We start from the raw sequence: 13,697 nt of genomic DNA, 5'->3' as shown, positions 1-13,697 counted from the left end.
AGAGTCATGGAACATATAATAAAAGCCTAAATGCATTCTCAAAGAAGAACCATTTTTGAAAAAGTAGAATTTAAAATGTAAAAGAATTGAAAAAAAAATGAAATTTTAATGTTGATTTCTTCAATAAATCTGCTTTTGTACAAAAAGTCAGAAGTCAAGGAAAGACAATGGCTAGCCATTTTTATTTAAGTAATGCTGTCACATCCATGAAAAAAGGACCAAGAGATTGAATTGTGAGCTACCAGGTATAGAGAATCCATTAATTACCTATCGGTATTTGTTTGTATTATTGTTGTTAACTTGTTTATTATAAGGACCAATGAACATGTACACAGATTAGGTGTTACATGTACCTACATGGATTAAAATCTTTTATTTTTCTTTATGAGGTACATGTATCACTCTTTGCCAGTTTGCCTGCACATCTGTTCTCACTTTTATGACATGATATCAGTATTACCTTCTAATTTGAAAGGTTCATTCAGTAATCTGCCTGGGGGCTGTATGTAACATTGATCATACATAGATTTGAACACTTTGATTTCACACAGTGATCAATGTAATCAATCTTAAAAATCAGCCCAATGATCAAACACTATGCTTTTTGTCACGGGGACTTGGTTCAATAACATAGTGTTAATATCTTCCTATTTTTGTGTGTTTTCTTTATGATCGTAGCCAACCTAACAGGACATGCAGAGAAGGTGGGGCGAGAGAACTTTGAACTGTTGAAGGTGTTAGGAACAGGAGGTAAGATTCTGGTGCTTTCACACCTAAAAAAATTCTTGTCATTTTAGAATAATTATTGAAGTACAGTAGCATCAATGTTCATTGCTATTGAAAAATATTTTATCAACTATATTCGCAATTTTGTATCATTCGAAATTGAAGAATGTTATTTATTGTGCAAAAGTAGAGGATTGCAATGGCATTTCACACGCGCACTAAATGTATTATGATTGAGATAACTGTTTCTAGCAACTTTTGCAGATAGAAAATACATTGTACATGATCACTCTGTCTCTGCTATGAAAATGGGATCCAAGATTACATTCTATTTGTGACCAATTCATGTGTCCTTGATCTGTTTCAGTGTTTCTTGTCTTAATTTGTTTACCTGTAGGCTATCATGTCAGCCTAGCTGATGCTTCTGTTGTTGTGATTCATTCACGTATCTCAGACATGTACAATGGAGTGACAGTATCAATCACTCGTCCTCTCTGTAAGAATTCACTCCACACCTGTTATTGTTTTTAGGAAGTCTTCGAGGATACATCCCAGATAGAAAGAAGATTAAATTTAACCCTATCAGTCCTATAATTTAGGAAATCTCATTCTTCTTTTAATAACTATGTAAGGTTACTTTAGCTCCAGATTGTGTGCACTCTGGGATAGGGTCTCCACTTTGAAGGCAATTTTGTGAATTCTGGAACATATTTAGGAAATTATTTTTGAGAATTAGAAAAAAAATTATCTTCTGATTAAAATTATACAATAATTGAATACTAGTATATTAGCAAGTTTCAATAAATTGATGTTAATTCATAGAATGATTTGCCTTATTATTTACCTTAAAAACCCTTTCTAATCTTGCTTTGTGCTCCCATTGGTGAGTTTGTCCCTATTTTAGGAAGTACATGTATGTGAACAAAAGAGGTCTTCAATTCCTTGATTTTTCGTCACAAGGGCCAAGTTCAGGTTCGCTTTTTGAATTTTGTTTAAAAACAAATACGATTTCAGGAAAGGCCTTTGAATTTTTGGAAATCTTGGATTCACTTTTTGGTAATTTGTTTTTTTGCTGTACTAGAGAATGTGGTTGTCTTGTACTTTAAATACATTTGAGGTAAAATTTGATTATTTGTTCACCTGCAAAGTAAAGAGGTGTAGGGTTAATCCTAAAAACAGACAATTTTGTCAAGCTGTAATTTATTTTGCATTGTTGTAATCAAAAGCCTGCTAATTTTATTTTTATTTCAACTTAACTTGAGCTCCTATCAACCAAGTCTAGTTACTGTGATCTGAATTCACTAGCATGTTTTGAAAACTATTAGGCTCAAGAGCACAGGCTTTGATAATGGTCGATGACTGGAATTTACATTAATCATTGCAGTACATGTAGCTAGAATTACAAATTACTGTACATACCATACATGTAGCTGTCATGAAGTATGTTGGAAGCTCCTTGCACACAACTGCCAATTTTACAAAATAAAGTCCTTGAATTGATTTCTTGAAGGGAACATGAGACCTTGATAATGAAATTGATTTCTACTACTGTATATGCATTGATTGATTGATTGATTGCATTTATTCTTTTTCATTCCAAATTTAACAAAAGTTACAATGTAAAGCATAACACAAAAATATTATATACAGAAATGAAAAAAGGGAACCCACTGGAAAGCAAAGCTTGTTAGTGTGGGTTCCCTGCAATAAAATAGTTAAAGCATATCTTTGATCAATGAAATTCAATTTGTAAATTAAAAAGGTTTGTACAATGAAAAAGAATACCAGTGGGGTCAAGCTTTTTATGTTTACTAACTAAGTTACAATTAATAGAAAAAAATGTTATATCGTGCCCCTGCTGTATAAATAAAAAAACCCCCTTAAGTTCAGGAGTGTTTGAACAGACAATCACTTGGACAAGAGAGGACGAATACTAAAAACAAAACAAAGACAAAAACAAAAACGGCACACACACAAACAAAAAACAAAACAGAACAGGACAAGACAGCAAAAAAAAGGAAAAGAAACAAAATGGCACACACACACTACAAAACGGTTACACTTCGTATTTCCGAAGCTTCGTAATTCCGAAGGTTCTTTATTCCGAAGGTTCGTAATTCCGAAACACGTAAATTGCCTATACCTCGATGTTCGTTAATCCGAAAACGAAAAAGGGTTCGTTAATCCGAACATTTGTGGCGTAATTCCGACGATTCGTTATTCCGAAGGTTCGATAATCCGAAAACGAAATAAGGTTCGTTGTTCCGAAGGTTCGTTAATCCGAAAACGAAATAAGGTTCGTTGTTCCGAAGGTTCGTTAATCCGAAAACGAAAAAAGGTTCGTTATTCCGAAGGTTCGTTGATCCGAAAACGAAATAAGGTTCGTTTTTCCGAAGGTTCGTTAATCCGAAAACGAAATAAGGTTCGTTAATCCGAAAACAAAATAAGGTTCGTTTTTCCAAAGGTTCGTTAATCCGAAAACGAAATAAGGTTCGTTAATCCGAAAACAAAATAAGGTTCGTTAATCCGAAAAATGAAAACCGGGAAAGCAGAGGCAAGGGGAGGGGGCGGGGGACACTGTTGCCGTTCAATTATCATATGAGGATGGGAAGGCAAGGGCGGCCGAACGAATTTTCGTTGGGGGTAAAGCCAAAAAATGAAACTCATACGTCAAAATTGGGACTGTGGTGATATTTTCACCTTAAGATTATCATCTGCTTGAAGTCAATGTCTGTTTGATAGTGATTAAGTAGAGAATAACTTTTTTGAAGTGACTTCTTATTATGGCAAAATGTATATTTAGGCTTTATTTTTCGGGAGAGAGTATAATGAGCGAGCGGCTTGGTAAAACAAATTCAAAGGTGAAGTTGTATAACGTTTTTTGTGGTCAGTTATTCTTAAAATGGCATTATTGCGAGGTGTTGCGAGCGTGAATCACAAGCTAAACTTTAGGTTATTTCAATAAAAAATGAAAATTAGTTTTTAAAAATCCGAGCAGATTTCTGCTGTCATTAAAAAGATGTGCATCTAACTAAAGAATTAACACGAGCGCAAAACGCGAGCTTAAACATACTGACCAGAAAAGGAACCTGTTAAAGAAAGCATTTAGTGACCTCTTTAGGATGCATATTTCACCAATCGAATGAGAGTGCGAAGCGCAAGCTGAAATTTATCAATATTCCAGCCTGAAAACTTAACTTAACTTGTATACTTTAAAAAGAGTATTTTATTTCGAAAAAACATGAAAAACGGCATATTTATTTTTGAAAAAGGAACTTTCCCATTTTGGAAAATATTAATTCCCCTGTTTTTTATTCCATTTTTGATGCCCCCTGCCTCCCTCCCGGCGGATCCAACTTTCGTCAAATAGAGGGGGGGGGGGGAATTTTTTTTAGCCATATTTTCCTTGATCGGCAGTTTAAAGTTGATTTTTGTTTGTTTCTTTGAAAGGGTAGTCCTAACAGTCAATAATTAGCTTTATCCTTATAAAATAAAGTAAATATGTAATAACATGATAAACCCTTTTTAAATAATGCGAGCGCGAGCTATATTTTTGTTAATATGATGGGCAATATGTTTGTGATCTTCAAAGCGAGATGCCTATGTAACTAAATTTAGATAATAACTGCTAGCAAGAAGCGCGAACAGAATTTTTAAATATATAAGCTCTGATCTGATCTAAAGGGGACATTTTAAGAACTTTTTGCAGTTAGCCATGAAGACGATCGTGTTTTAGCCAATGGCGGCGGAACGTATTTTTTTTGGGGGGGGGGGCAAAGTAAAAAAAAAAGGGGGCCAATAGGGGCAATTTGGTGCAAACGGATATTTTCACCATTAGATTATCATCTGTGTAAAGAGGTTGTGTGTTTTTGTAGTAACTAAATTGAGCACAATTTTTTAAGTGATCACTAAACATGCTAAAGTTATATATTTACGTTTCATTTCTGCGAGCGTAGAGAGCAAGCGGTTTGGGGGGAAAAGTCAAATCTGAAGATGTAAAATTCACCTTTTTGGTCAATACTGTGAAAAGGGCATCCTTGTGAGATGTTGCGAGCAAATCACGTGCTCAAACTTTTGGAAATTTCATGTGGGCCTAGAATGATGATATTGATAAAGATATCATTTACTCAGGGAAGCCACTTCAGTTCTGAAAACTATTCTCCCAGCTATTATTATTTTTTTACAAGAATGCTATAGAATGTCCAGTTTTCAGGTTGGAAAATCAGAAAAATTTGGCTCACGTTTCTCGCTCGCATCAAGTATTGTTTATTGAGGAACTCATTCTATTCCTGGTTACAAAAAATAAGTATGAAATGTCTAGTTTTCAGGTTGGAATATCACAAATTTTAAGCTTGCGGTTCGCGCTCTCATTATTTAGTTCGTGAGATATATATTCTATTCATGAGTCACTAAATGCAGTCCTTAAAAGATTACTTTCTGAAGCCTGTTGCATAAAACTTTTTACCTGAGAAAACTCCGGTAAAAACTGAAAACTAAGGTTAGTCTGATTTCCGCCAATTACTTTAGCACAGGGCAAAAACTCCTGTAAAAACAACCTGAGTTTTCTCAGGTAAAAAGTTTCATGCAACGGGCCCCAGGTCAGTATATAAACAAATTACAACTCGCCCTCGCATTAATTCTTTAGAAAGATACACATCTTTCTCACGATTACAAAAAATGCTCCGAATGCTCACTTCACGTCTTGTTACATGAAATGTCTACTAGTTTCAGCTTGCGATTCGCGCTTTCAACATCTCACAAGGATCATTATTAGTATTATTTTTATTTTTATTACCAGCAGAAGCTGTTATTAAAAATGACATCCCCTCCAATACAAATCCTATTATCTAGAGGTTGCTCACACGCTTCCAACACACTTGATCCCCTGGATCTTTAATTAAACCATTTGCTTATAGGCAGCAATTGCTCAGATAAAATCGAAATTAGCCTATGCTTGATCAGGGTGCAATTCTTAATGAAATACATGCTTTGGCCCCAACACACATCATCGATCGTTATTACTATCATTGCATAATATCGTGTAATCTTGTAATGACAACATCGTTTTTGTTACCAAAATGAATTATTTTCATTTTCGGAAATACGAACCTTATTTAATTTTCGGATTAACGAACCTTATTTCGTTTTCGGATTAACGAACCTTATTTCGTTTTCGGATTAACGAACCTTATTTCGTTTTCGGATTAACGAACCTTATTTCGTTTTCGGATTAACGAACCTTATTTCGTTTTCGGATTAACGAACCTTCGGAATTACGAACCTTATTTTGTTTTCGGATTAACGAACCTTCGGAATTACGAACCTTATTTCGTTTTCGGATTAACGAACCTTCGGAATTACGAACCTTATTTCGTTTTCGGATTGACGAACCTTCGGAATTACGAACCTTCGGAATTACGTACCTTCGGAAATACGAACCTTCGGAATAACCGAACCTTCGGAATTACGAAGCTTCGGAATTACGAATGTATGCGCTACAACACATAGACGGACAGAAAGATTATAAAAGCAATAGAACTAGACATAAAGATGATAGGAAGAGAGAGAGAAAAAAGAAATGTGAGAGGAGAGGGAGAAAGAGAAGAAGGAAGAAAATAAGAAGGGAAGAAGAACAAAAGAGGTGGTAGCTGCTTACACAGAAATGTTTGAGTTCTGGGGTTTATACTCAAGGATAAAAATTTTCTTCAACCCTCGACTGAAACTTACATGTAAATAGGCGGTTTCAGACCTCCTCGAAGTTCGCCAGTTCCAGGTATTCTCTGATCGGGAAATTTACCCCGATCAGAAAATACCAGGTATTTTGGTAATGTGAAAGCAAACTACGCGTAATTTCCCCGAAAGAAAATACCCGCTAAATAGTAGGTACTTGGCGAAATTACGAGAACTTTCGTGGGGATTTTTCCAAGGTCGCAGGTATTTTGGCGATGTGAAAGCAAATTACGGGAACTTTTATCCCAGCGTGTCGTTGGGCGCGGCGGCGTGGGTGGCTCCTGGGCTAGTGATTTTGAATCTCCCGCCTTGCCTGCTTATCAGACCACATTGCGCATGCTTGTAACTTCGGGAACTTATCCCGAAGGATGTGTTTCGGGGCGGTGTGAATGCAGGAATAATTAACGGGTATTTTTTAGCCTTAAAAATTTCTCGTAATTTAACGGGGATTCTTGTGATCGAGGCGGTTTGAAACCACCTACTGTGTTGGTTTGTTACGTAATGATTCTATAAGGGAGTTCCATAGTTTGATACCTGTAAAAATAAATGTTTTATTCAAGAGGATTGTTCTAGCTCTTGGTGGATGAAAGAGCCCGGCGGACCTAGTAGGATAATGATGAATATCGACATTTTTAGTAAACATGGAATAAAAAATATTTGGAAGTTCATTTTTATCTAAACAATACATGAGTTTTCCGAGATTGTATCGATACAAGTCACCAATCTTTAAAATATTATATTTATAGAAAAGTTCGTCAGTGTGTGAACGAAAATCAGCATAACAAATAATACGAATAGCCTTTTTCTGCAAAAGTAAAATTCTGTTCAGGAGGCAGTCAGCACAATTCCCCCATGCTGTTATACCATAGTTTAAATGAGGCAGGATCAAAGTTGAATACAAATTAAATAGTATATGAGTGGGAAAGAGAAATTTTACTTTGTTTATGATACCAATATTTCTCGAAGTAATTTTACAATTGGATCTACGTGTTCTTTCCAGGAAAGATTATCATCAATAGTTACCCCAAGAAATTTAGTACTGCCAACTCTTTGTAAATTAGTATTTTCGAAATTTATATTACCTGGAAGTTCATCTATGATATTACTAAAGAGCATATAATTTGTTTTTTGGAGATTAAGGGATAATTTATTAGCTTTGATCCATTCAGAGACATGTACTAATTTGTGATTAATGGTGGCAAGCAAATGGCGTGGATCCTGATGGGAGAAAAAAATATTAGAATCGTCAGCAAACAGAATAAAGGATAAATTATTGGAGGACTTACAAAAATCATTTATGTATATAAGAAAAAGTAGGGGACCCAAAATAGAGCCTTGCGGAACCCCACAAGTAACAAGTTTTGTTTCGGAGTTAAAGTTTTCGACAGAGACAAATTGTTTTCTATTGTCTAGGTAGTTCCTGAACCACTCCAAGGCTATTCCCCTGACTCCATAGTAATTAAGTTTGTGTAATAAAATGTCATGATTAATGGTATCAAAAGCCTTGGAGAAGTCCAGGAACACCCCAACAGTATGTTGAAACTTGTCGATTCCGCTGGCAATCTTATCAACTATTGTTAATAATGCATGTGTCGTATTATGATTTTCACGAAAACCAAATTGCAAGGGATAAAATAAATCATGCAAATTAAAGAATTTAGTCGTCCGAACAAATATAAATTTTTCAAGTACTTTAGACAAACAGGTAAGCAGTGATATGGGTCGATAATTACCTAACGCAGTACTGTCACCTTTTTTAAATACAGGTATAACTCGAGCTAGTTTCAGAGATGAAGGAACAATCCCAGTAGACATACATAAATTATAGATATATGCCAAGGGTTTAACAATGGTATTACAATTCTTTTTTAACAAAATGTTATTGATGCCATCATGCCCCGAGCTTTGCTTGTTTTTTAAGCCATGAATTATATCCGCAATTTCTGCCTCATCAGTAGGAGAAAAATATATTGAATTTGGGTTGGGGTCATGAAGAAAATCATTAAAGTGCTTTGTAGAGTCTGGAATGAGTCCGGCAAGATTTGGGCCTATACTGGAAAAATAATCATTGAAAGTGTTTGCCAAAGTAAGTGGATTTTCTATAATTTCGCCATCAACATTTATTTTTGAAACAGTAGATTTTTTTGAATTACCATGCAAAACATTCTTAATTATTTTCCAGGTATTTTGTATATCATTTTTAAATAATTGAAACTGATTACAAAAATACTTTTTTTTACTTCTCCTACATGTAAGTATACCAGTAAGAATGTTCTTGTAATCTTTGTACTTTTTCTTGTTCTTATTTTGCTTGTCACTGAGGTAGAAAAATAAGAAAATTGATATGAATCTTTACAAAATTTGATTATTGTTACAGATTGGGAAAAGTTTTTACATGGAACAAATTTATTACCAATAAACTTTGTATTGTAGTTTTCCTTCATTTATGAACAATAGTGAAGAATGACAGAAGATTTCTATAATTATGATAATATTTGAAATTCTAATAGTTGAAATTGAAATATGTATTTTTTTTATTTGTGAGTCATATGCCAACAGCGCCCCCATTTATCTGGTGGTAAAAAACAAATTGTACAGTACCTGCAATTTCAATTTGATTTTGAACCTTGATTACAAAAAAAATATTTTGTATTTGTTTGATGCCAGAATTGTCAATCTTCACATTACCATCATAACTGGAATACATGTATCTACTACCTGTAAGTACATTTTTTCTCAGATTTTAAAATGTATTTTATGGAAGTTTTTTCTGCAGGGTTGACAACTGCTACCACTGAGGGCCCTGCATATAACAATTACACACTCTTACATGTATGAATAAACATACCTGCCTATAACATTCACAGGTTGACATGATCAAGTATTGAAAAAGGGATACATGCGTGTATTTTGTATAGTGCTTTAAAACATTAATCAAAAAGTCAATCTGAAAACAACTTTAGTGAACTTTCTTCTCCTTGACACCGAAATGAAGGCTCTCACTTACAATGTAGGCCTACTTGTACGTCCTCAGTAATGTTATGTTTCAAAGAAGGATGGTATGTCAGTGAGTTGAAAATACCTAGTCAAATCTATTGGACCTTTGGAACCTACATTCATGTTTAAAAGACATGTAATAAATCTTCCCTATCCTGCCTATGTTATGGTACCATGTGAAAACATGATTTTAACACCCACACAACGTGGCCCTCCCAAATGCCTTGGCATTATTAAATGACTTGTGATTTCTCAGAAGAGTCCTAGCTTCAGTGTCACTCACCTAAATGTGACTGCACTTGGACAGGCAGCAATTCTAGGAAATGTTTATATCAATTACAACCCCACTGGTTATTCTTAATGCCCCTATTATCAACTATGATAAATGAATTATTGTATTGTCTGAAATAAAACCGCTGAATTATCACATTACATCACCATTATTCATAATGAATAAGACAAATGTTATACAATTGAACGTTCAGATTGGAGACAGATATATATCAAGATGAGGGTATAAAGGGCAAACTATTAAAAAGCAGAGCTTGTAATTTATAGTTTCCCTAGTATAGAGCTTGTAATTTAAATGATAACAAGGGCAGAAAGGGATTTAAAAAATATCAAAGAGAAATTGATTTTTTTAATGATAAAATTGTTCTGACACATTGGAAAAATTGAAAATTTAACAATAGGGAAGGCATAGAATGAGTAAAATACAACTGAGCAAACGGTAAAGCTGGAAAGAACTTCAAGAGATAGTTAGAAGTGTTGTGGCTCTGAATATACAATGCCTATCAGACCATCACATAATAAGTGATGTTCTAATGTTTACTATCATATTTCACTTGTTTTTTTTTAGATTATCACTGAATGCAATTTCTATAGATCAGATTACAATTTGCACAGAAATGATTAAATTCTGTTGAAGGCATCTGCTTTTATTGATCAAAAAGATGTTTCAAATGCCCGGGAGTTTCATTATCATTCCATAGAAGACGTATCCTCAAGGAAAATGACCTGAAATTGATGACTCCATGGAGTATCCTTTATTCAAATGTAAAGACGAAGAAGGGTTTGTAAAGATTCTAAAGGAAGAATACAGTGGGCGAGACAATAATAAAAATGTTTGACATAAACCTATATTTTCACATTTTGCATAGAAATCTGACATATATCAAGCCTACATTGTGCAAATTTCCATACAGTTTGTTGGATCTGTTTGAAGTCATTTTGTGATTGTTACCACAAATAGAGTTAATCATTTACCATGCAGTAATCAGGTTTTATTTCCATTGTAGTTTAGAGATTAATAATTATTCAAGAATGATTTCATCCTGCCCCTTTCCCCCGAAATAAAATGTAAACAGATGAAGAAGGATCAGTGTAATTGAATATGAATAATGTTGAAATCACAGATGTTTATTTTCTTTGAATTTTATTTCCTTTGCTTGTACACTTGTAATTATTCAATATGATTGTGCCAATATTTGCTTCTCGGCCTGTATACATCGCACAGTTTTATCTTTATGAATGTAGCCTGCAGAGCCCTTTGAAGAAGTTCTTACTACAAGGAGTCTCTATCTTTCTGTCCTTGTCTCAATTTTATCTTTCCTTCTGTGTTTTCCTGTCACAAACTTGTGATGAGTATGATTCACAATGTTACATCTAATTTTATCAGCCTCCATTGAGCACCGTGATGGCTTCAGATTAACATGAGTGCAGAGATTGATGGCTGTCATTTAGGCGGTGTTCATCAAAAAGATTTTAGACTGAGGGATCGTTTGAGTATAGAGGTAAAAAGGTCCTTGATTATAGGCCTGCATGTGTATAGCATTTCCATGCTATCCCAGCTCCCGGGTCTCACCGTGAGGCGAGTCTGATTCACACCTTTTCCTGCGTGTAAACATGTGAGCTGGAGCTGACTTGCCTTGTTTGCTCCGCCAAAATAGTAGGACAAGACCTGCGAGTCGGGGCATAAAACTGTGGGATGTATTCAGCAACAGCAACTTTTCTCTGTGTAAACACAAAGTTGAGTCCGGCCCGGCAACGCGATGCTGGATAATCTGTGGGCTGAGTCTGCTCCACGAGTTGGGTCTGTCCCGCAAGCTGGTGTAGCGTGTTAACGCCATAGTAGTTATGAATAAAAGGCCCCTTTCCAAGAGTCTGAGCTACGTATGTTCAGGGAACTCCGCGGTCTGTTGATAGCTGTCATTGAGGCTGTGTTCATGAATTCAGATTTAAGACTCTTTAGTCAGTTGATTGATACTGTGCTTTACATTATAAGGCACCTTTCCAAGAAAGAGCTGTGACTGTTGATTGCTGTTATTTAGGCTGTGTAACTGATTTTAGACTGGGAAGTCATTTCATTGTAGTTGAGGTACCCTACCTAAAACTTTCAGTGGTATCTTTCCCTGCAGATCGCTGCTAACTCTCACATATCATGAACAAAGCAATGGAGAATGTGGGGAAAGTGGCTATGAAAGAGGAGGCACTGACTTAAAAGCTGGAATTTGTTTATAAAAACTTGGCTCTGATTTTTGGTAAGGTGCCCAATGGTCATTTTGGCACTTGGCAGCAAAAGATTATTGATCTGAAACTGATTAATTGTGCTATCAACTTATCTTTGTTGAAATCAAGTATGCAAGATCATCTGACAATTTGAGTCATCATATTTTATTAATTTCAAATTCTGAAATTCACGCAATTTCCAACCACTGCTGTTGACCTCAGCTAGGAAATTGATGTTTTGGTCTAGCGATATGCCAAAAGGCCACTGTTTGGTATGGGTGCAGAACTCTCTCTTGGTGGCTTCAGACCGCCTTGAAGTTCATCAGTTCCAGGTTCATGTATTTAAGCAGTGAGTGTGAAAGCATATTACTCGTAATCTCCCCGAAAGATATTACCTGCTATTAAATAGAAGGTACTTGTCAAATTTCTGAGAAATTTTGCTGGGATTTTTCCAAGGTCGCAGGTATTTTGGCAGTGTGAACGCAAATTACTGGAACTTTTAGCCCAGCGTGTAGTTGGTGCGGGCACCGTGAGTGGCTGCTTAGCTAGCGATTTTGAATTTTGCTTGCTTATCAGACCATATTGCGCATGCCTGTAACTTCAGGAACTTATCCTGTAGGGTAGGTTTTGGGGCGGAAAGAGTTCTTGTAATTTAACAGGGATTCTTTGAAACCACCTTCTGTATCTGTACAGGAAGAGCAGCTGGACCGAAAGCTAGGGTAATAATACATGTACACCACTGAATGGATCATTCATTGATATTAAAAAACAGGGACAGTACATGTAACCATAGAATTTGTAGCCTGCTTTAGGTGCTGAAATTTGGGCATTACCCATCTAGGTCGTATAAAAATAAAACTTCATTTGATAAAAAAATTGTAAAGGAAAAAAGAGGCTTCAGCCTCTCCAGGCCAGACCCCTCCCTCTCATTTGGGAAGGGCCCCTTTGAAAACAAAAATTACATTTATGCTTTTTATTTATTCGATCAATTAGAATTATACTTTATGTACATGTATGCTTACAGAAAATTTGGATGCTTCTGGTGCATGGTAGTTATTGCCTGATATCAAGCATGTTTCTTCAATCTGAAAACAGGTCACATGCTGTTTGAGAAATGAGCAAGGAACCCAATCGACTTGATAGTAGGAAATCTATGAGTCATAGATAGTGAGAACCTCAGTCAGAGGCCATTCTATGTGCAACCTTTAATACTCAAGTCAACAACCTATGAATTTTGAATACATATATGTATTGGCATTGAGCCTTCATAGTAATTATCCAAGAATAACAATGGTTGTACTTATAAGCCCAACCTGTCAATATTGTCATGCTGTTGCGTAGAATTTACCATTAATGAAAACAACTAATGATATTTACCTTGGTAACAGGGCTCAGGCCACTCAGTAGCCAATTAAAAGTAATGTTTCCATGCTTAAAATTATCAAAATATTAGATTTTGGGCAGCTGGAATTTATTTTTAGCACCCTTCATAATTTATTACACTGCAATCATAAACCTCATCTACACCTGGGTGGAGTGTGGCAAATGGTTATCAGTGCTCCATCAATGGATATGGTTCACTTCCGGTGGTGGGTTGGGATTCTTAACTGGTATTGTCGCTATTATCAATTACTGATACTTGTATGAGAATGTGAGGAAATTCATTTTGTATAATTTTCTTTTAATAGTAAAGGGAGTAAAGTTTGTAAAGATTAAACGTGTAGATGTACAATATT

The 13,697-nt window shown here is 35.4% G+C and overlaps 1 protein-coding gene across 1 annotated transcript in view; it reads left to right on the top strand.

The window, feature by feature from the left end:
* LOC121419097 (ribosomal protein S6 kinase alpha-5-like) overlaps positions 1-13,697 on the top strand; it is a 72,940-nt gene that overhangs the window by 17,911 nt on the left and 41,332 nt on the right. Inside the window, exon 2 of the mRNA XM_041613408.1 lies at positions 679-750. Within this exon, the coding sequence (XP_041469342.1) occupies positions 679-750 (72 nt within the window). The remainder of the gene's footprint in view (positions 1-678; positions 751-13,697) is intronic.

This window comes from Lytechinus variegatus, chromosome 7 (genome assembly GCF_018143015.1).
Source record: "Lytechinus variegatus isolate NC3 chromosome 7, Lvar_3.0, whole genome shotgun sequence".
NCBI lineage: Eukaryota > Metazoa > Echinodermata > Echinoidea > Temnopleuroida > Toxopneustidae > Lytechinus > Lytechinus variegatus.
The sequence above is the reverse complement of the archived record's forward strand: the minus strand, read 5'-3'. Positions and strand labels throughout refer to the sequence as shown.